The 23528-nt window shown below is 46.3% G+C and overlaps 1 protein-coding gene across 1 annotated transcript in view; it reads left to right on the plus strand.

Moving 5' to 3' along the window:
* NECAB2 (N-terminal EF-hand calcium binding protein 2) overlaps positions 1-23528 on the plus strand; it is a 142458-nt gene that overhangs the window by 91015 nt on the left and 27915 nt on the right. Inside the window, exons 6-8 of the mRNA XM_029049794.2 lie at positions 13657-13793; positions 19885-20003; positions 21946-22025. Coding sequence (XP_028905627.1) covers positions 13657-13793; positions 19885-20003; positions 21946-22025 — 336 coding nt within the window. The remainder of the gene's footprint in view (positions 1-13656; positions 13794-19884; positions 20004-21945; positions 22026-23528) is intronic.

A 23528-nucleotide genomic window follows, 5' to 3' on the forward strand; every position in this document is an offset into this window, starting at 1 on the left:
ATGACTGAATCTCTTGGTCTCATTCGCTCAGGACGTGGGCATAGGAGAGAGGGGTCCACTGCCTCTCTTACTCTCTCCCAACCTTTACCTCAGCACAAGGGTTTCCCTGGCAGAGGCAGAAGGGATAGATAGTGTGGGTGAGGACAGACAGGGCAGCAGTTGAGCTGCAGCCACATGGTTCCCATTACTGTTAGGAGGAAACCACATGGTGCCTCTTGGCAACATTTTTCAGGGGAAGGAGAGAGCAGTTTGGCTCTTTGGCCCCAGCTCTTGCAGAGAGCTACCCATTCCAGAGTCTGAAGGGGAAGGCCCTGGAGCTTGAACAATCGATCTATTAATCAGTGGTATTTATTGATCCCTTATTGGGTGCAGATCCCTGTACTAAGAACTTGGGAAAGTACAATACAAATGATAGACAGGATCCCTGCCTTCAAGCAGCTTACTGTTTTCCTCAAGGGAGAAGGATGCAGCCTTAGGGGTCAGAAGGACAAAGCCTCTTGGACTTGAAGCTATGGCTCTCCTTACTGACCCTCCATCTTAGAAGCAAGGCTAATCTATGCCAAGGGGAAGGCTAGCATGGTGTGCTTGGCAGGGGTAAGGAAGAAAGGGCAGGTGGGGAGCGTCTTTAAGACATTCCAGCAGCTTTCTCCCTCTTTCTTATCCATTCCCTTCTTCCACTACACCCCAGCTCTCATGCTTCATTTCTCTCAAGCCAACCTTCTTCGTATGCCTCTAGCTCATCTGTCTCAACATCAGCCCCCTGTTCGTGCCCTCCCTCCATCTGAATCTCCCTCCCCATTCATATGTGGTCTGCTCTCCCTGTTTTCAAAGCCCTTCTGAAATCACAGCTCCTCCAGGAGGCCTTCCCCAAGTAATTTCTAAATCTCTTCACTCTCTATTCCCCAACTTTGACTTTGGCCATTCTGAGATGCCAAAGTATTTGAATGCTAACAAACCCCACCTCCCTTAGTATGTATCTTTATACTCTGGCACTTTCTATGATTTATTTCAGTGTCTGTCTCCTCCTCGAGACTGTAAGATACTTGAGGTAGGTCTACGTGTCTTCAAATTCTATTGAATAGTCCAAAGCACAAAGGGCAGTGCTCTGCACATAGTAGGAGCACGATGAATACTACTGATTGATGATCGGGTGGTACCTCTGTCCATAGGGAGTAAAATAGATGTTGCTCAAACCTGAGAGTTAGTATCTAAGTCAGCCACATATAGGCTTCTGACTCGTCGTCATCATCGGTATTTGAGTTCCTACCATAGGGAGAGCAGTGTATTAGGGACTTGCAAACATTTTAAAAAGGTAGAAGGCATGGTCCTTGCCCTGGAGGGGCTTAGAGCCCAGTGGGGGAGATGTGCTGACACAGATTTAGGAAATACCACAATAAAACTGGTAATAACATAAGTAAACAAAAAGGAATGAGCAAATGAATGAATGACTAGATAAATGGAATAAATAAACCATTACACACCAGAGTGCTAAGAGTGGCTGATGGGATACCCTGATGAGGGAGATGAGGATTACTTGGAAAATGACTCCTAGAGGACTTGGTTTTTTTTTTTTTTAGAAAGGCTTTGATGATGTGGAGGTATTAGGTTTGGCAGATTTGAGGAGGGAGAGAGTTCCATGCAGAGTGAAAGCCATATCAAATGGGTCAGAGATAAGAGTGGGGGAAGAGAGGCATAATTAGCAGGTTAGCTGAGGTGCAACAGGAGGAGATATAAGCACGGTAAGAAAACATTCATTCAATCACATTTATTGAGCGCTTACTACATGCAGAGCACTGTACCAAGTGCTTGGATGAGAGGCAGCAGAGCCCAGTGGAAATTTCAAGCACAGGACTGTGAGTCAGGACACCTGGGTTCTAGCCCTGGTTCTGCCATCTGTCTCCTGTGTGACTTTGGACAAGTCACTAACTTCTGTGCCTCAGCTTCCTCATCTATAAATGGGGATAAAATACCAATTCCCCCTGCCTCTTAGACTGTGGGCCCCACATGGGACAGGAACTGTGTCCAATCTAATTATCTTGTATCTATCCCAGCATTTAGCACAATTCTAGGTACATACTAAAACCTTAAAAAATTCCATCAGTGTCAGTATTCCATGTAGTAGAGAGCCTTGAATCCAATCTTCAAGAGTTTCTGTTTGATGTGGAGAGAAATAGGTAACCAGTGGAGGTTTCTGAGGAGAGGGGGAGGTAACCAGTGGAGGTTCATATCCGAAGGACCAACACCCTCACCCTCTTCAAAGTCTGCAAGAATCAGAATGGCCTAATGGAAAGATGACAGGGCTGTGAGTCAGAGGACCTGGGTTCTAATCCTTACTCCACTTGCCTGCTGTGTGACTTCAGGCAAGTCACTTAACTTCTCAGTGTCTCATTTACCCACTCCGTAAAATGGGGATAAAGACAGCCCTGTGGGGGACAGGCCCTATGTCCAACCTGATTATCTTGTATCTACCCCAGCACTTAGTAAGCATTTAACAAATACCATAAAAAACCCCCACTAAAGTCATATATCCTCCAGAAAGCCTTCCCTGACTAATCTCCCATCTCCCCAGACTGTTCACCCCCACCTTCTGTGTCACCTACCAACTCAAGTCCAAACTTCACTCACCCCACCCCACACAGCACTTTTGTACATTTCCTTATACTCTGTTACTTCCCTTACTTGTAATTTATTTTTAATGTCTGTCTCCTCAAGTAGATTGTAAGCTCCTTGAGGGCCGGGATTGCCTCTCCCTACTTTATTGGATTGTACTCTCCCAAGTGCTTAGTGCTGTGGTCACAGTAAACACTCAATGAATACAACGGATTTATTGATGTTTTCTGCATAACGTTTTAGAAAGGTGATCTTTTCAGCGGAGTGGGAGAGGCTGGGAGACCAGGAAGGAAGCTGATGTAGTAGTCCAGCTAAGAGGTGATGATGACTTGGACTGGTAACAGTGGCAAGAAAGGGGATAGCTTATTGAATAATTTGTTGGGTCTGCTATTTGCACAGCCAATAGTAGTTAGAATGTAGGCTCCTTAAGGACAAGGACTATGTCTTATTGTATGCTCCCAAGCACCATGTGTACCGGGGGGTGTATAGGAGTGTGTGTATATGTGTATATAATATATATACATATATAGTCACTGATGGTAGGGCCTATCAATGCCTGAAAAGACCATTGTGTGATTGAGACTCTCTTCTACATTGTTTGCACAGAAAGCTAGCTCCTTGCTGCATTAATGGATTTGGTCCATTGAGAGCTGGTCTCTATTTTCAAGCCTACCTCTTGGAATCCCAAACTTCAGGAAGCCTTTTCTTGAGGAGAGCAAGCTCTCTCCCATTTGCTGTCCATCAGGCTAGTTTCAATCCATCAATCAATTGTATATATTTTAGTGTTATGTGTTAAGCGCTGTACTAACTGCTGGGGTAGATATAAGATATTCAGGTTGGACAAAGTCCCTGTCCCCTATAGGGTTCACAGTCTTAATCCCCATTTTACTAATGAGGCTACTGACGCACAGAGGAGTGAAGTAACTTGCCCAAGGTCAAATAGAGGACAAATGGAAGAGTTGGGGCTAGAACCCAGGTCCTCTGTCCCCACCCAGACCCTTGTTCTTTCTACTAGGTCACACTGCTTCTCTGTTTATCGAGTGCTTACTGTGTTGAGAGCACTGTACTAACCACTTGGAAGAGTACAATAGAGTTAGAAGACAAAAGCCCTGCTTTTAAGGAGCTTACAATAGTATATTTCTGCTTAACAATTGCCAGAGCCCTCATCTGTTGATGGTATCAAATACTTGTAACAGTATACTCTTCTTGTTCTGTGTACTTTTCCTGAATCTGTCATACTGCAAGGATCATATGTTTTGCCCTTCATATTGGTATGTTTCCACATGGCTATTAGGGGAGAAGCAGTGTGGCTCAGTGGAAAGAGCACGGGCTTTGGAGTCAGGGCTCATGAGTTCGAATCCCAGCTCTGCCACTTGTCGGCTGTGTGACTGTGGGCAAGTCACTTAACTTCTCTGTGCCTCAGTTCCCTCATCTGTAAAATGGGGATTAAGACTGTGAGCCCCACGTGGGACAACCCGATTCCCCTGTGTCTACCCCAGCGCTTAGAACAGTGCTCGGCACATAGTAAGCGCTTAATAAATACCAACATTATTATTATTAACACGCAATCGACTGTGTTCATTAGTCTGTCCAGAAGGATTCTGGCTAGAATTTTGGTCAGGAATGGAAACCACTGATGATCCCCCTGCAGTTTTCAAAGACAGCTCTCTTCCCCCATCATATTGAAGGTGGTGATTACAGTGATATCTTTAAAAGTCTTGTGGCATTTGCTCAGATTTCTATATGTTGAGGAAAAGCTTGTGTTAACATTTGAGGATTAAGTGTCATCCCCCTCCACCACCCACTTGCTTGTAGACTTCTAGAGGAATGCTCTGTACACAGTAAGCACTCAATAAATACTAATAATGAAATGTCTGAATAATACCAGAAGAGTGTGTCAAAAGCTATCAAGATTGGGTAGAGTAGGTGGGAGAAAGTGGTGAGGGTGGACGAGGCCTAATTCCCCCGGTGCTTTTCCCTGACGTCTTTCCAAGAGGGAGGTGTAGCTTTGTCATCAGTCATCCAAGGATCCCACGCTTTGTGCTGGTTATTTCCCTAGGGGCAATTCCGGTACATCATTAGTTCCCAGTCAGCCTTCTTGGAACCTAAGCCTTCCAGCAGGGAGCCCGAGGGAATTCTTCCCCAGTTCAGTCTCCATCCCTTCCATCCAGGGACACCTCTCATCTCCTCCTGGGGCCTATAGTTTTCCTAGGCAAAGCTGCATTGTACTGATGGCCCCTTTGGCAGCGGGCATTTGGGGATACAGTTCCCACTGATTATCATCTAAATGAATCCCTGCATTTCTGCCCTGGGCTCCTTCTACAGAGCTAGACATTTCATGGTGTTCCCACCAATAGCTTTATGACAGGAAAGTGAGAACAATTATTTAAATTGTTGCTAATTAAGCTGGATCTCCATTTTCTCCCCCCAACTTTGTTTTAGCATCTCAGATGTTAACTAAATATTTTTGTCTTTTATTGGAATCTAGCGAAGTCGGTAAATTCCTAAATAGAGGCAGCAATTTCACTCATCCAATAAAGGCAGGGGAGAAGCTTTGTGAAACGTGGATTTTTGCGGACGAGGCAGACAGGCAGAATTCCCCTCACCCAAACTTTAACTCCCAGCCTGAGCAGTCACCAGGTATCCCTGGACCAAGTTCAGTCTGATCAACTCAGGCTAGGCTCAGATGAGACACTGCTGTTTTTGCTTTTTCTCCATACCCTGTCTTCTCCCTTAAATCTGCAAAGAAGCCCATGGATTTGCTGCTAATTGGCATGATCAAATGGCGTTTGTCCAGTAATTCTTGGAGCCAGAATAACATCAATAGCAGCAAACTGTGAGTTTTAACTTTGAACTAATGATTAGTTTCAGGGAAAGAGCTAGGAATTCAAGTCCCGCCCTCTCCGTGGTCCAGGGCTACAAACCAGCTTAATTGAACAGCAATTACTCTGCATCATCATAAATATTTTAGTTTCTTTAGCACAACAAGGAGGAAATAATTGTCCTAGGCAGAATTAATCAGAGCAAACCTCATTAACTCTCCCCAGGACAACCTGACACATGTACTAACGAGCACCAGAGAGAAATTCATTAGGAACCAATCTTCCTAATGACCTGTCCTACACAACTTCTGGTGAGGACACTCGAGCTTTGGGGGTGACAGCCCCTCAGTATGTCCCCTGGCCTGTGTCCCTGAGCAAAAATGAAGGTCTTCAGGCAGCTTTGTATTTGTGTCAGGGGGTTGGTGTGGGGGGAAGCTCTCTCTGTTGACCTAAGTTCCATATGTGACCTGGGGGTGACTCTGTCTATACTTACTTCCACCCAGAGAATGTGCTGTGAGAATCTCCCTAGTTCTGGTAGTGATCATAATAGACCACTGCAAGATGAATAAAACCAAGCACTGAAGTGTTGTCAATCAAAAACCCCAATCCCGAGGTGTATTAATAAGAATAGAATGGGAAATTAATCCTTAATGCAATGTATGCAACCACAGGTGATTGCCCAAGTGCCCACTTTATGGGGGCAGAGGGAGGGGCAACTGTCCCCACAACTTTCTGCCCTGGACTTCCAGACTTCCATATCCCAGGTTTCTGACAAGACCTGAGAGTTTTCAATCAATGAGAAGCAGTGTGGCCAGATGAATAGAGCACAGGCCTGGGGGTCAGAAAGACCTGGGTTCTAATTCTGGCTCTGCCACTTGTCTGCTGTGTGACCTTGGGCAAGTCACTTCACTTCTCTGGCCTCAGTTACCTCATCTGTAAAGTGGAGATTAATACTATGAGCCCCATGTGGGACATGGACTGTGTCCAACTTGATTATTTTGTTTCTACCCCAGTACTTATAGTGAGCGCTTAACAAATACCATAAAAAGGTGAGAAAAAAGTAGCTTTCTGGCCTATTTAGTCTTTTGCTCCCATGCTCAAAATGTAGAGATGGCACTCCTGAATGCATTTATATATAGCTGTCCTTTATAGCCAGATGACAATTTTCACTGCCAATGTAACTGAATAAAAACTATTACAATATTTGTTTAGTGCTCACTATGTGTCAAGCCCTGTTCTAAGCACTGGGGTATATACAAGCTAATCATATGGGACAAAGTCCCTATCCCACATGGAGTTCACAGTCTAAGTAAAAGGGAAAACAGGTATTTAATCCCCATTTTACAGATGAGAAAACTGAGGCACAGAGAAGTTAAGTGACTTTCCCAAGATCATACAACAAGCAATTGGTAGAGCTGGGATTATAACCAGGTCCTCCAACTCCCAGGCCCATGCTTTTTCCACTAGGCCAGGCTGCTTCTCAATCAAAAAGACTTGTATAGGTGTATCTACAGATTCTCCCACAGTCCTGACGGCACTGTGCACACACAATGTGTGCAAAAGAGCTGCCGGTCACATCAAGATTGTCCCTGCTCCTTTTGTCCTTTGCAGTACTGTTGCATTTGCTATTTTCAGGGCCTGGTATTGTTTTCAATTCTAATAGTCTCATTAGCTTTCCGAACCATTGCTCAAAAAGATCTACTCCATTTCTAATCACAACAATGGGCAAATCCTTATTAGAGGATTGCTACCAATTTTGGATAAACTAAAGGACCAGAGAAGAGCAAGGCAAATGATGAAAAGGTTAGAAAATGGGTCCAATGAGGAAAGATGAAAGGAAATGGGGTTGTTTAGTCTGGAGAAAATCTAAGCACGATCTAAAAATCTATGAATAGCCTGCGTGATAAGGATGTCAATCAGTCCTTTGAAAGCCAGTAAAGAGGAAATGGTTTTAAACTGGCCGTGAGAGCTTGGTGAGATTTAATTCTGGGATGGGAGAAAGGGGGTGATTGTGAAATTAGCCCTCCTTAGAGATCTTTGAAAAGAGGAGAACCCACTCTCTGTCTGGCATGGTGTGACCATTCACCTGGAGGCAGGCTATTGGATCAGATGATCTCCTGAGAAGGCTGCTGCTTGAAGATATATTAAAATCCAACAGGCGTGTGGGTCTCTAACCTCAGTGAGGCCACTCATCATCCCCCCTCACTCCCATGGGCATGATCCTCCAGAACAGGAAACCACGACTGTCCCTCTTCCCATGAACAAGGCACTGAGCCTTTCCTCTTCTGCCTCCCGACAGCCACTATATTCAGGGCTCTAGGTGTCCCTTCCCATCAGTTAATTGTATTTATTGAACACATACTGTGTGCAGAGCACAGTACTAAGTGCTTGGGGGAGAGTATACTATAACAGAGTTGGCAGACACATTCTCTGCCCCTAAAGCACTTACAGGCTAGAGGGGAGCTCGCCATGTCCAAAGCTTCAGGTATATCCTCCTAACTCCTCTCCCCTCTCTTCCCCCATGGCTGACGTAGGTTTCTGTGATGCACTCTATATATATGATGTGATTTGGGCAGGGTGGGGAGGTCTTGAGGTTCCAGCTCACTTCATGACAGCATCAATCTCCTGAATGAATCCAAGAAATCTCTTCCTGGAGCAATGGTGAAACAGGCATCTTTTCCACCCTCACACACCTATTCCTCTCTCTTCCCCAGAGGAAGTTGGTGCCAGGATCCTGACTCTGAGCGAAACCCATGCTGCCTGCCTCGTGGCTGGAAGCTTTTTAGGCTTTGGTTTGCACAGATAAAGATGTTGAAAATATATGAGAATTGCTTGCAGGTTTTATTACTACTAAAGAGCAACTAGGAAGGATAATCAATAATTGTAATTTGGCAGAAATTGTGTTCTAAAGCTGAAACACTTTTCCAAAATGACCATCTGGCCCATAACAAATCAGCTCTTCTTGTCTGTTAAAACCCAGCCTCATCCCAAATTCTATTAAATCTCCCCCTTTATTGGCTGTTTGGGTGTATGAATCAGAGAAGGATATTACCAGACTCTTCCTTCCCCGTCTCTCTGTCTCTACAACTTGCTCTCTTACATCTTCGCTTTGGTTCTCTCTGTCTCTCTTACTCTATTTTTCCCCCCTCTAACCATATTTCTTATTGAGCTACACAATTATTATTAATTTCTATTAAATGTGACATATGGGTTAAGATGTTTCTGTCTCTCCCGTGAGCCTAGATGTCTGGCAGTTTGAAATACCTCTTTCCTGCTTTCAATAGCCTGCCCCTTATTGAAACATGAATTGAATCCCAATCAAAACTATGATTGGTAACGAACACAAGAGGTTTGTAAGCCATGGACATTTTAAAACTCATTTAAAGTCCTTGTCCCTTGTGTCTGGAGTTTAAACATTGGCTGTGAGGTTGGGTGCAAGGCAGGAAATTAAACTGAAATGAGGATTTGAGGCCCTTACCTTTGGAGGAGAGAACAAGGGTGGGAGAGCAAATTAGGGGGAGCTGTTCATCACACCTCTCCCATCAGTTCCTGCTTGACCTTCCCAGAGAAGCTAGATAGTCTCTAGAAGCAAGGCAAGTGGACTCCAGACCTGTTAGGCAGCAGGGTCATGAAACTGAGGGCTCCATTCTGCTACCACAAAGCCTCAGCTTCCAGCTGGGGGGCAGAGGTGAGGCTACATTGCTTGATCTCTCCTGCCTTCTCTTCAGCAGCAAGAGCTGAAAGGGCTTTTCCTGGGGCCTAGGTTAACTATTTTTTGGATCCCCGATCACTCTCTGCACCACCTTCCATTTTGCTTCTTACATGGGGCCACAGCCAAGTGTGCACTCACTTCTTCCCTCTCCCTCCCTCCCTCTCCCTCCCTCATCTCTCTCCTTCCATCTTCCTCCCTCTCTCCCTTCTCTCTCCTTCCCTCTTCCTCTCCCTCCTTCCATCTTCCTTCCTCTCTCTCCCTTCTCTCTTCTTCCCGCTTCCTCTCCCTCCCTCCATCTCTCTCCCTTCTCTCTCCTTCCCTCTTCCTCTCCCTCCCTCTCTCTCCCTCCCCTCTTCTTCCCTCATCCTTCCCTCTCGCTCCTCATTCTCCTTTGTTCTCCCTCCCTCCTCCTGCTCACTCTCCCTCCCTCCTCCTCTGACTCTCGCCCTTCCTCTGCATTCCCCAAAGAGCAATTTCCTGGGAGGCAATTGAAATTCTTGGAGCCTCATTGCAGCCAGGGCATTTTTGCATATCCAGTAGCTTGCTAGAAGTCATAGTGAAAATTACCTATTCTACTGGATGTAATTGTCTTGCCTTATGCTGTCATCTCTGACCCATAGTGACTCCGCTGGATGTGATTATCAGTCCCAAAACATTTTAGGCACACTCTAGATCCATCCAGAACAGCATTAGACAGGGGAAAGACTCTGATCGACAGAGGGGAGGTGACCAAACAACAGCCTTGAGAGGCAGGTCCAAGGACCATTGACCCCCTAGCTGGACTCCACCTACAGAGGGGACTACTTTGGCCATGTAGGGATGGAAATGGCAAACTGCCCCCAGGTCCCTTTCCTTGGACCTCCCTCACCAGGGACTTGACTGCCTGGGAGATATTTGGGTCCTAGGATCCCTGAGCCAGCCTGACCACCCCTTCAGTGCCTGGCCAAGTTTTGGAAGATCCCTAGCATGGCAGTGATCCGGCAATCGAATACTTTTATTCTGCATTGTTGTTTCTGTGTTGGGCGAGGATAGGTGTGGCCATAAGCCTGTAATGTGTGTGTGTCAGGGAGATCTGTCCAAAGCTCATTTCTTCCTGAGAATCATCCCCAGACAACTGAGCTGCCTGAACTTATCTAATTCTCTTCCCAGTCTGTCCCAGTTCTGCAGCAGGTGCCTGTGTCTGGCCCCGACATTTATCCCTGGAGAGAGTGTGGGAAGTGCTGCATTCTTTCTCTAACCACCTGCTTCCTCTTCACTGTGGGTCCTTGTGTCAGCTCAACAGCTTGTAATAATTAAAAAAAATATTGTGGGATTTAAACACTTCACTGAACTAAGCACTAGGGTGCATATGATAAAAGCAGATTGAACACAGTCCCTGTCTCACATGGGGTTCACAGTATGAGGGAGGAAAAATAGGTATTTTCTTCCCATTTTACAGAAGAAGTAACTGAGACACAGAGAAGTGAAGTGACTTGCCCAAGATCACACAGCAGGCAAGTGGTGGAGTCAGGATTGGAAGCCAGGTCCTCTGACTCCTAGGCCTGTGTTCTATCCACTATCCCATGCTGCTTCTCATCTTTGGTGTACCTTTGGCTCAGAAGCAGGCAAGGGGGCTTGGACTAGAGGAGCTGTCCAATCCTTTCTCCAGACCTAGGCTCTTGCTCTTAGGGCTGGCCACCAGCTGCCATGAGGCCAAACACCTCTACTCCAAGGCCAAGGCCATGCTATTAGTTATACACTAGGGTCAGAGTTGGCTGCTCCAGAGCCCTGGGAGTTCATTTTTCCTGGCATGGCATCCACCTGCCAGCCTTTGAGGGACCACACAGCACTCGTCCTTCCCGTTACCTCTGAAAGAAGATATAAATCCACTCGGAGGCAGAAACTCTTTTATGGCATTTGTTAAGCACATACTATGTACCAGTCACTGTTCTAAGCACTGGGGTGGATATAAGCTAATCAGGTTGAACACAGTCCATATCCCACAAAGTGCTTACAGTCTTAATACCCATTTTACAGATGAGGTAACAGGCATAGAGAAGTCAAGCAAATTGCCCAAGGTCCCCCAGCAGACAAGTGAAGGGGCCGAGATTAGAACCCAGGTCCTTCCAACTCCCAGGCCCTTGCTCTACCCACTAGGTCATGCTGCTTCTCAATCTACTCCCGTTTGTTTACCACATGGAGTCAGACAAGGGTGAATGGATAGTTCTGCATGAGTCTTCACCACTATCTTGCACCTAAAACCTAATAATAATAACAATCGTATTTGCTAAGCACTTATTTTGTGCTAAGCGCTAAGGTAGATAAAGAATAATCAGATCAGAAACAGTCCCTGTTCCCACTCCGGGCTCACAGTCTATGGGAGAGGGAGAATAGGTTTTTAATCCCCATTTTACAGATGAGGGTACTGAGGCACATTTAATGACTTGCCCAAGGTCACTCAGGCAAATGGTGGAGCAGGGATTAGAACCCAGGTCAGTGGAGAGTTTGTCCAGGGGACCTGTGCCCTTCTAGCTGTGCTTCAGCCCAAGCGCAACTCAAGAGAGGGAGGCCCCAGTCTCCTTCCTTTCCTCACCTTAACCGGCTACTTACCTCTCTGTGGGAACTTCATTTTGACCCAATCTGTTCTTTACTTGAGCCTGGCTGGGGTTTCAGACTGATTTGCAGAGGAGATATTTAAGGTTTAAAGAGCCTGAGGATTGCCAGGAAGGCACACTGCATCCAGCATGCTTGGCAGAGTTTTGCCATTTTTTCTCTCTCTCATGCCTGAGGTTGCTTAGCAGATGCCAGCGACATAATGAGCCCTCCCCCATCACCATTACCCCTTCCCCCCAAAAAATGATGAACAGGACCTCTTGGGCTCCCAAGGTCCTGGCCCAGCCCCGGGCTGTATTACAGAGATAAAGTGAGAGGATGAAGCTAGAGCCCCTCAGGGGCATGCTGGGTGTCTGTGTTGAGTGCTTAGATTTCTCAGTGTTGCCAGTTACCAAGATAATGATCTCAGATGCTTGAGTCCCAGTCCACTGAGGCTGGTCTGCTTGTTGCATCAAAAATGGGACATCTGGGGAAAACCATTTGCTCCTCAAACACTGGAGCGAGACCCCATTTCCCTGATTCACACATAGGGATTCCAAACTCCTCACACAGCTTCGGTTTCTAGGAAAAACCAGCAACAGAACAGCGTTACTACAACCAGACAGAAACTACACGTAACATTTAGGGCAATGGTTCTACTTCATTCTAGTAGAGTCCAGCCCTCTAGCGCCTGAACACCCAAACAGAATGGGGCCTGGGCCAAACTGGAAGTAGTTCACTTTCAGGGGGTGCAGATGCAATCCCAGCAGCCCAGAGGACAACCATGCATGTTAGGAGGAGATGGGAGGAGGAAACTTACATTCCCTCATAAGTTCTTTGGTCCAGCCCGGTAAACCTGCTAACCACATACCACCCATGACCCTCCCACTTCCATGCATTGCAAAAGCCGTCCCATCCACCTGGAATGCTCTCCCCTCTCTTCTTCACCGAACCAAGTCCTTTCCTCCTTCAAAATACTATTAAAAAAACTCCCTGCCTCCAAAAAGCCTTCCTTGGTTGATTCCACCTGGCTCCTTCCATTCTAGTTAACACTCAAGATCGGACATCAATTTAGTGATTAGAGACTACAGGGAGAACATCATTAGAGTAAGAGAAAACAAAAGTGTGGTTCAATTAATAATTAATAATGCTGCATTTAAGGTTAAAGGAACCATATTTTCCAGAGCTCACAGGAGGATGGGGTAGAGCCTACACGGTCTAGAACTTCTTATTTAGAGAGAACTACAGCAATGCCCTTTGACCTGTCAAGTCCTTGTAGTGAATATTTTTTCCAAGTTTTATATTCACTAAGCACTTACGGGTCTATTGGACCTTTAAATCCACTAGATGGTAAACTCCTCAATGCCAGGGAATGTATCCTTTGTTGTATACTCCTGCACACCCTGCACAGTGTTGTGCACACAGTTGGTGCTGCTAATGATGACCAGATCCAGGTTTCACCTGAATCTCTAAAGTGCTGTGTCTGTGTCTATCACGTAGGTTATGCTTCTTTCGTACATATTTGTATATCACCTAAGATTTATAATTGTGCAATTGCTCAATCTTCCTCAGGCTGAGAGCTCCTTGAGGGCAGGACTCCTTGTCCTCTTTCTCTTCCCCTTTAATTCCCTCTCCACAGTACCTAGATCCGGGTTCTGCACTCAGTAGCAGCTCAGTACAGGCTGACGACTGACCTGAGGGGTTATCTGATCCATCCCCCTGCTCCCAAGCAGGATCATCCCTAAATCATTCTGAAAAGATTAGCCACTCTTGTATTTAGTGATCTCTAGAGACTACTACCTTAGTGTTGCATTTCAGCATCTATCTCCCTTCAAATCCAGAAATAAGTTTTGCTGGGCCAGTTCTCTCCCTCCCTCCCTCCCCACCCCAAACCCATCTTTCTCAGCCTCCTACTGATTATTCCTCTGGTTCCCTCTTCAGGTGTATGAGAGGGGAACCAATGTGGACCAGTTTGTGACCCGCTTCCTGCTGAAAGAGACGGCCAACCAGATCCAGTCACTGTTGAGCTCTGTGGAGAGTGCGGTTGATGCCATTGATGAACAAACCAATCAGATCAGGTCAGTGCAGTGATGGATCTCCACTTGGAGGAGCAGGGTAGTCGGTGACAGCTTGATATGTATCTGTAGGAGTCTGTGACTGTGTGTGTGTTTGTGATCTGCCATTGGGACAAAATCATGTGGGTGTTTGTGGTGGGGTGCTATTTGGGCAAACAGACTACAGTAGGATACCCAAACAACTGTACTGTGGTGAGCTGAAATGGGGTAATTGCAGAAAAGGAAGACTGAAGAAATGCTTTCAAGACATGATCAAGTAAAAGCTTAAATGTTGTGGCAAAGCAGTGGACGGTTGGGAAAAGATGTTGTAGAAGACTAGTCAAGCTGGTGTGCAGTAATCAAAAATGGCTGACTGTCTTAGACCAACGTTTTGGTACGACTGCAACACTAAGAGGAAGAAAAGGGCAGTGGGTCAAAAGTGTAACAGTGCTGCAAAGGGCAATCTTTCAATCAATCGTGTTTATTGAGCACTTACTGTGTGCAGACCACTGTACTAAGAGCTTGGAAGAGTACAATATAAAAGAGTCTCCTTGCCCACTATGTGGAAAGGATTAGTGGTCATGCACTGGTTTTATCGGTTTCATCTGCCCACAGAGAGGTCAATGACAGTAGCATCATCTTTGAACCCAAAGGCCAGCTAAACAGATATTTGGGAGAAAGGGATGGGCAAGGTGAGATGTGTGGTCAGGATCACAAAGAGTGAAGGGTCCATTCTTCCCCTTGCCCCAAGGTCTCCAGAGCCCTTCTCAGTTGAATGCAGAGGATGCTTGGGGACACTCCTGTGAGAAGGGGCTGAGACTTTGTTATTTGGGGAAAAAGAGTGGGACTTTGTTTTGAGGTGAAGAGGACAGGGCCTCTCTTTAAAACCCTCTCTTTAAAACCCTCTCTTTAAAACCACGCTGGAGAAACAGCGTGGCTCAGTGGAAAGAGCACGGGCTTTGGAGTCAGAGGTCATGAGTTCAAATCCCAGATCTACCACTTGTCAGCTGTGTGACCGTGGGCAAGTCACTTCACTTCTCTGTGCCTCAGTTCCCTCATCTGTAAAATGGGGATTAAGACTGTGAGCCCCACGTGGGACATCCCGATTCCCCTGTGTCTACCCCAGCGCTTAGAACAGTGCTCGGCACATAGTAAGCGCTTAACAAATACCAACATTATTATTATTATTAAAATGTCCCTGGGACCTGAAAGACCTTCTGCCTTAACAGAAAGGAGCAGGCATCAGCTAAGGCATGAAGCCTGAGTCAAGACAGCCCGGGTGGGGAGATCCAGCCACCTCCTCTACCTCTACTATCTCTCTCGAGAATCTCAGACCATCACCTGGCCTCTTTGAGCCTCTTAAACCATGATCCCTGTGTGGAACAAAGACAAGAACTGAATCCAATCAGATTTTCTTGTATTTACCCCAGTGCTCAACACAGTGCAGGGAAGAGTTAGCACTTAACAAATCTCATAATTATTATTTGGGCCTCCATTTTCCCTAACTATATGCCAATCCTTTTATTCATTATTCAATAGTATTTATTGAGCGCTTACTATGTGCAGAGCACTGTACTAAGCGCTTGGGATGAACAAGTCGGCAACAGATAGAGACAGTCCCTGCCGTTTGACGGGCTTACAGTCTTTTACCCGCCTCATCTCCATCCCTGCCCAACAGAGGGGTGACCCTAGGGGCAGCATCGATGCAGTTTCTTAATGAGAAAAGACATGATTATAGCACTTGTTGTTCCCTTTAATTAATTTCCCAGCTGAGGTCCCCAGGCTCCGAAAATTAAACCAGACATGGGCACCATGGTGACAGTATCTGTAACATCCCCATCTCCAGTGGGAGGTGGTGTCAGGGGGAGGGGGAGGAGAGCCTATGGATGGGACCACAGAGGCAGGTGGGGAACCTCCTTGATGGGCTGGGGGCTGGACTCCCTGAGGACTAGGGGGTTGGGCCAATGTTGTGTGTGGTGAGAGCAGCTTGATGACATTCAATCAATCAATTATATTTATTAAATTATTATTATTATTAGGGTATGTGTTAAGTGCTTACTAGGTGCCAGGCACTGTACTAAGTGCTGGGGTGGATACAACCAAACCGGGTTGGACACAGTCCCTGTTCCATCCAAGGCTCACACTCTTAATCCTCATTTTACAGATGAAGGAACTGAGACACAGAGAAGTTTAGTGTCTTGCCCAAGGTCACACAGCAGACAAGTGGCAGAGCCGGGATTAGAACCCATGACCTTCTGACTCCTAGGCCCGTGCTCTATCCACTGTGCCATGCTGCTACTCATCCACTGTGCCATGCTGCTTCTTAAATGTTTCTTAAGTGCTTACTACAACTACTAATAATAATGGTATTTGTTAAGTGCTTACTATGTGCCAAGCACTGTTCTAAGCACTGGAGTAAATACAAGATAATAGGATTGTCCCACGTGGGGCTCATAGTCTTAATTCCCATTAGACAGATGAGCTAACTCAGGCACAGAGAAGGTAAGTGACTTGCCCAAAGTCACACAGCTGATAAGTGGCAGAGCTGGGATTAGAACCCACAGCCTCTGACTCCCAAGCCCGTGCTCTTTCCACTAAGCCATGCTGCTTCTCGGCTTACTGTGTACAGAGCACTGTTCTAAGCACTTGGGAGAGAGTACAGTATGACAGAGTTGGTAGGCATGTTCCCTACCCACAAGGAGTGTACAGTCTAGAGGAACAGAGGAGAGGGTCTGAAGCCTAAGACTGAGACTTTGAGACTCATTGAGGAGTCTCCATTCCCAGCCCAGAGAAAGAGAGGAGGGAAGGATAAAGGGTCCAAGTGTCCTGGTCTCAATGATGAGCACGGCCCAAGGACAATGCAACTCTATTGCCATATGAGCAGTTGGGGGAGTGAAAGCTTCAAGAAATAGCTAGCTATTCCTCTAAATGAAAAGTAGCTGAGGATGAAGTCATTACTGGATCAGTTGGGGAAAGGGAATGGCGGAGGAGGGAGAGGAGTCTGGGACAAGTTTGAGCCATACAGTCTTGGAGCGGGAAGCAAAAGAGAGAACAGGTTATTCAGGTCCCAGACTTCAGTCCCTGGCACTGGCTCTAGGCTGACAGGGTCTTTCAAAGATCATTTCACTCAACCCTCTGCCTGGAAAATATAGAGTTTGCCTGGGGATCTCCCTCTGCCACTACTCCAGGATCTACCTGTCCTTCATCCTGAAGAAGTACTTCTTTAAATCCAATCCCAGTAATAATAATGATTTGCATTTATGTAATACTTCTTTTATCCCAATTGCTTTCATGTCATTTTTTTTCATTTTAGCCTCTCAACTTTCTTGTGAAGTAGAGAGAGATAGGTGGTATTATCATTTTACAGATGAACAAACTGAGGCCCAGAGAGGCAGGTTTAGCCTTAGCCCCTCTTTTCCTGTCCTCAAGGGGGTTGGAAAATTTTAGGCTTCCTGCCTGAGCTGAATCCCAGATATGTTTGGGGCCTTAAACTGGGTGTCCTTGGGTTCTGCCTCCTTGAGGACAATCTGTAGCCAGACATTATGGGATAAAGTTTCTGGGTCACTCCCTGGGCTGCCCAGAGATGTGATATTTATCCTCCAAGAAAAATAGGATCTATGTGGATAAAGCAATTCCCCAGATACCTGGGTCCTTCAGAGATTCAGGTGGAAAGGGGACTGAGCCCCACCTCTGATCAGGACCACAGGAGTGGCTTTATGAATTCTGAGGGGGGCCCACCTCTGCTGCCAAAACTGGGGAGGTGTAGGAACTCCCAGTACATCAAGAACTCCCTCCACTTAGATTGTGAGCCCTATATGAGGGACAGGGACTATGTCTGGCCTGATGAACTTGTATGTGCCCCATCGCTTAGATGGTAACTGACACATAGTAAACACTTAACAAAACATCATAAAAAAAGCACCAGAGCCAACTCCTAGTGGTGTTTCTCTCCTGTCTAGGTGTCAGTAAAGTTGGTTTCTCTTCCATTTGGGATCCATCAAGGAAGATGATTTTCCTAGGAGACAGTCCTACAGGGGCCTTGGGGTGGGGCTCTGAACACAAGGTCCCTGTCTCTGTTAAGAACAGAACAAGTGATATTCACATGAACAGGTCCTCATCTGGATGACTCGCAGGAATTTGGAGCAGTAAAAACTTGGAGCCCATAGTGCTCTGGGTAGACAGCGTGGCCTAATAGAAAGAGCATGAGGCCAGGAGTCTGGTGACCCAGTTTCTAGTCCCAGCTTTGCTACTGGCCTGCTGTGTGACATTGGGTAAGTCACTTAACCTCTCTGGGTCTCCATTTCATCTGTAAAATGAGGAGAAGATGGTTTATGAGCCCCATGTGGAAAAGGGATAGTATATATTCTGAAAACTTTGTTACCTACCATACAACTTAGTACAAAAAAAGCACTTATGGACTGCCTGAATTGTTATTCAGTCCAAAGCTGGGGTTCCCAAAAAGAATAGAGCCCCTTTTCCTCCCAGGATACCTCATTCCAGAAGTTGTAGCTGCAGAGGCCTTTTCTTTTCTGGGAAGGGGAGAAGATTGGCAGTTGGATTTGGCTTTTTTTCACAATGTGGAGATTCTCTAAATCCCAGTTAAGAGTGGGAAAGTTATGCACCCTTTGTTAAGCATAGTGAGTGAGGCTGCTGGCCAGAGAGCTGCCTATGTCCTCCAAGCATCAAGAGTACTAATCAACTCCCAGAGTTCTTATAGGGTGCCACAACTCTCCTCTCAACTAATTAGAAGGAGCTTGGCCTAGTGGAGAGTCTGGACCTGGGAATCAGAGGGCCTGGGTTCTAATTCCACTTCTGCCAATTGCCTGCTATGTGACTTTGGGTAAGTCACTTAATTTCTCAGGGCCTCAGTTGCCTTATCTTTAAAATGGGGATTGAATCCCCTCTAGACTGTAAGCTCACTCTGGGTGGGGAATGTGTCTACTAACTCCGTTGTATTGTACTCTCCCAAGCGCACAGTAAGTGGTAAGTAAATATCATTGATGATGATACCTGTTCTTCCTCCTACTTAGACTGTGAGCCTCATGTGGGACAGGGACTGTGTTCCACCTGATTGACTTGTATCTACCCCAGTGCTTAGAACAGTGCTTGACACAGAATAAGTGCTTAACAAATACAGTTTAAAAAAAAAAAAACACTCCTCAGCCAACACAGCCTCTTTGCCCTGTGGGTGAAGTGCATCATGGGATGGGACTGCTGGGTAGGGTTTGGAACTCATGGATGCCCAGAAAGACACCCATGGGAACTTCCCTAGAACCTCACACTTACTTCTGAGAACTCTGTCAACAATCTGCCAAAACTGAACGCTGAAACTCCTACCTGAAAAGCGTGGCAGGATATTTTGCAAAACATCCTTCATCCCAAGTTTAAATCCTCAGGTGTGAGCAAGTAGTCTACTCCCTTAGAGTAATAACAAGCAAAGACTGTGTAGCTGGGAAGAATGGTTTTGCATATCCCAGGTTTGTAGAATTCCTGACCATGCACATTCCAGGGGATTTACCTATGAAGGAATGTTGTCCCCAGCTCTGGGAGGGACCTTTGTACCTTTCAATCACAGTGGTATTTATTGAGCACTTACTGTTTGCAGAGCACTATACTAAACACTTGGAAGAGTACAATACAACAAAGTTGGTAGACATGCTCTCTGCCCTCAAAGAAACTATTCTCTGTTTCTGTATCCTCCCCAGGCCTTGGAAACTGGGCCACTTCAGTCCTTTTCAGGCAAAGTCCTACCCCAGCCATTTGCTTTTTTGGAGTCTGCTTTGTCAGAAGCAGGGGTCGCAAGTCAATGTGTCAATTCTGATGTTTCAAGGTGACTGTCAGCCACTGTGCCATGGAGGATGGGTCAGCCCCATGGGAAGAGGGAGGAGGACAGCTTTCTAAAGTGTTCAGAACCCCCCACCCTATAGAGGGAGGGCATTTCCAAAGTAGCTAGAGGCTGGAGCATTGTTTCAGGGTCTGCGAGACTTCAGGAGGGTCGACTCTGGGTCCAGCTGTTGGACTGTGATTCTTCTCATTCCATTGCCCTTTCTACCCCTCACAAGATGAGGAGAGGCCCTCTGCCAGTTTCTATAAATTTCTCATTCTTGACTTATAGACAGCACCACAGCAAGCCTGACCACGGCAGCATGGAAACCTGGTATGAGAAGCCTGTACCCAGTTACACTTCCAACAACAGAGTTGCGACTAAGGAGCCCAGGAAGAGCTTCCAGCCCGGTGAGCAGAAATGGGTGGGGGGTTTGTAGTCTCCCCCGATTAGACTGTAAGCCCGTCAAATGGCAGGGACTGTCTCTATCTGTTGCCGACTTGTTCATTCCAAGCGCTTAGTACAGTGCTCTGCACATAGTAAGCGCTCAATAAATACTATTGAATGAATGAATAGTATCTCTCTCCCCCCGTCCCTTTTGGAGGTGAAAGGGAGACCTTGGGGATCCCTCCGGGAAGCCATGCTGTCTGCAGAAATGGTCCCATAGGACTTGGAAAGCTGCTGGGTCCTGCCACCACATGAGAAAATGAGCTTTCAAGTCTAGCTTAGCCATTCATTTTGCCTGATGTCCTGATGTACTTGGCCTGGAGCCAGGAGCACAAACAATGGAGACGCAGTTGGAGTGAGAAGTAGGGTGAGGGATGGGCTGCAGCCAGGAATGCCTATTAAGGACTCTTCAGAACCCCCTGACAGGGTCAGATCCCCCAAGCTCCTTCCTGGGGCTGGAGTCTTGCCGACCCAGGTTCCTCCCAGAGACATCAAGACTTCCAATCAGTCCCTTCCCAGAACATGATAGCAAGTAAACAGATCTGCTCTTCATGAAGATAGAACTGCCCAGATGTAAAACAAAAGCACAGCCCACAACTGTACCATGGTCTTTTTGGCAGGTAAAATAAGGTGATGGTCCCAGTATGAATGGGACACTGATGTGTTTGACTTGCCCAAAGCCCAAGGGGGTGTATGTCTATGGCCAGTTTCAGCAGTGATTCGTCAGTTAAGCACCCAGTAGAAGCAGTGCGGTCTAGTGGATAGAGCACAAGCCTGAGAGTCGGAGGACCTGGATTCTAATCCCGGCTCTGCCACTTGCCTGCTTTAGGACTTTGGACAAGTCACTTAACTTCTCTGTGCTTCAGCTTCCTCAACTGTAAAATGGGGATTAAATCCTCCTCCTTCCGACTTCGACTGTGAGCCCCATGGGGGACAGGGACTGTGTCCAACCTGATTATCTTGTATCTATCCCAGCACTTAGAATAGTGCTTAACATATAGTAAGTGCTTAACAAATGCCACTAAAAAAGAACCCACCACCACTTGACTCCCCCAGCTTAGTTTATCATATGGGTTCATGAAATCATACCCTTGCAAGAGTCACCTCAAGATATGAGTACAAAGTTGGAAACATTCAATAAAAGCTATGACATGGTGAAAGCTGTCAGCAGCATATTGTAAAAACAGATAGAAATCTCTTTAAAAGAAACTCATTGACAATTCTTGAAAGCCAGTCCCCAACCCCTTCTGTAGATTGATTTTAGGATGCAATTAAGGTTAGAAGGCATTAATGGAGGTAAAGGAGCAAGAGAAGGGGAGAAGGAGGAAGAGAATAGGGTTCCAGGATGCTTCTGCCAGTCAGTGATTCAGCAAGCAGGCCCGCCACAATCCATCACTGGTTTCTACCCCTGCACGGTCCTAGTTCCAAACAGAATCCTAAATCAATCAATGGGACTTATTGAGTACTTACTGTGTGCAGAGGACTGTAGTAAGTGCTTGGGAGAGTAGAGTAAAACAGAGTAGGTACACATAATAAATATGACTGAATGAATTCCTGGCCCACAAAGAGATTGAATCCAGATAATACCCAGGACTCTCCCAAGGTGGTTCAGACACAAATTAATGTGGTCAGAATCCACCACATCTCAAGACACATTCTCCAGGAAGGAATGCAGAGTCCAGGCTTGGAAGTAACTCACTGTTTCCTGGGTATTTCCCTTTTCTCCTTCAGAACTCTTCCCTGGTCCCAATCATGGTTCTGGCCAGTGTATACAACCTAGAGGTGTTCTGATCCTGAATGCTGAACACTCCCAGGAGTCAGATGTTCTCGAGAGGAGAGTCTTCCAGCAGTTGTCTTGTTAGATTCCCCCAACCTTCATTGAACAACTCTGACTTCTCCCATCAGGTTCTCCTGAAACCAAGGAGGAGGGGCTGGAAGTACAGATCAACCGGTTAGCCGAGCTTATCGGAAGACTGGAAAATAAGGTAAGAAAGCGTTCCAGGTGGGTATGTTCATGAGAATGGACCAGGCCTGGGGACGGGCTGCCTGTGTTAGTCCCAGAAGTCAACTCATCCCAGGAGATCATGTCTCTGCCAAAGCATTTTCTGCCTATCTGGGTCATGCTTCCTTCCTTCTCATTCTCTCTCTTCCTGTATTTCCGCCTTACCATCCTTCCTACACTCATGCTGTGCTTAGTCTCCAGCCTCTTTCTTCCCCATCATTTTCCCTCTCCCCCCACTCCTTCCTGCAATCAATATATTCCTTTCCCCAACCTAGTATTTCTCATTCTTGCAAACTCTCCTCCTATCTCTGTTTTTTTTTTTCTCCTTTTCCTTCCTTACTTCTGGAAGAATCATTTCCCCACCCACCCCTTCCACTCCCTCCTACATCCCCATCACTCCAGTATTTCTCAGACATTCTCCTCTTCATCTTATCTCCCTCATACCCATAATGCATAAGAGTGGGTCCCTGGTGTGTGGACTCTGAGTTCTTACCACAAGTGCCAGCTGAAGCATCAAGTAATCCCGGTCACTGATAAAATTCACATCTCTGCCTTGCCGCGGTCAGCTCATCGCTGTAATTGTGGGCAACTGTGAACTGTGAGGAGGAACAGCGCTAGATAAAAGCACAGTCCATAATGCTCATGATGCAGCAATAATACCCGAAACACGAGAACACCAGCAGGGCTCTGATGGTCTCAAATAAAATCAAATGACCAGATCACCTCCCTCTCTCCCTCAGTCCCAGAGAAGATAAGAAACAGACTTGAGCAGAGGGGAATATGGCTGAATTGGAGCCACAGGCTGGAAGGATTCTACCCAGACAGAGGCTGGATTTGTGGTTCTGTCCGGGCAAGCGCAGAATTAGGAGTAAGGGGCAGAGAAAGGCAATCAATCAATCGTATTTACTGAGTGCTTACCATGTGCAGAGCACTGTACTAAACACTTGGGGGAGTACAATATAACAGAGTTGGTAAACACATTCCCTGCTCACAGCAAGCTTACAGTCTAGAGGGGGTGGGGCAAATGGTGCCTGAAGGGCAAATCTCCAAATACCACTTGCATGGAGCCAATCTGTACCCTGTTCTGAGAAAGACTGTCTCCCTCGGGCAAGAGGTACAGGGTAAGCAGAGCAGCACAAGCATTTATGAAAATCCTCTCTCCTATCAGACTCCCTACCTGATTTTATCTCTGAGTCTGTTTCTTTCCCTCTACTTCCCTCTGGTCTTGTGCCTCTCCGTCTCTAGCCCATTTCTCCCCTGCTTTAATGTCAGTTCCCTTCTTGGAGAATATACATAATATTTCATTCAAATATTCAACTCCATTAGTTAATCTAGACTGTTAGCCAATGAAAACCCTAGATCCTCCAGGATAATAAGCAGCTCTCTAAAATTGCCATCTCAACTTGGAGCTGTAAAGGCAATAAAAGTGTTCAGAAGAGAAGAGTTTAGGAAGGATTTTCAACCTTAAATTGATTTTGGGCATCTC

The sequence above is a fragment of the Ornithorhynchus anatinus genome, chromosome X1 (assembly GCF_004115215.2).
Source record: "Ornithorhynchus anatinus isolate Pmale09 chromosome X1, mOrnAna1.pri.v4, whole genome shotgun sequence".
NCBI classification, from domain to species: Eukaryota; Metazoa; Chordata; class Mammalia; order Monotremata; family Ornithorhynchidae; genus Ornithorhynchus; species Ornithorhynchus anatinus.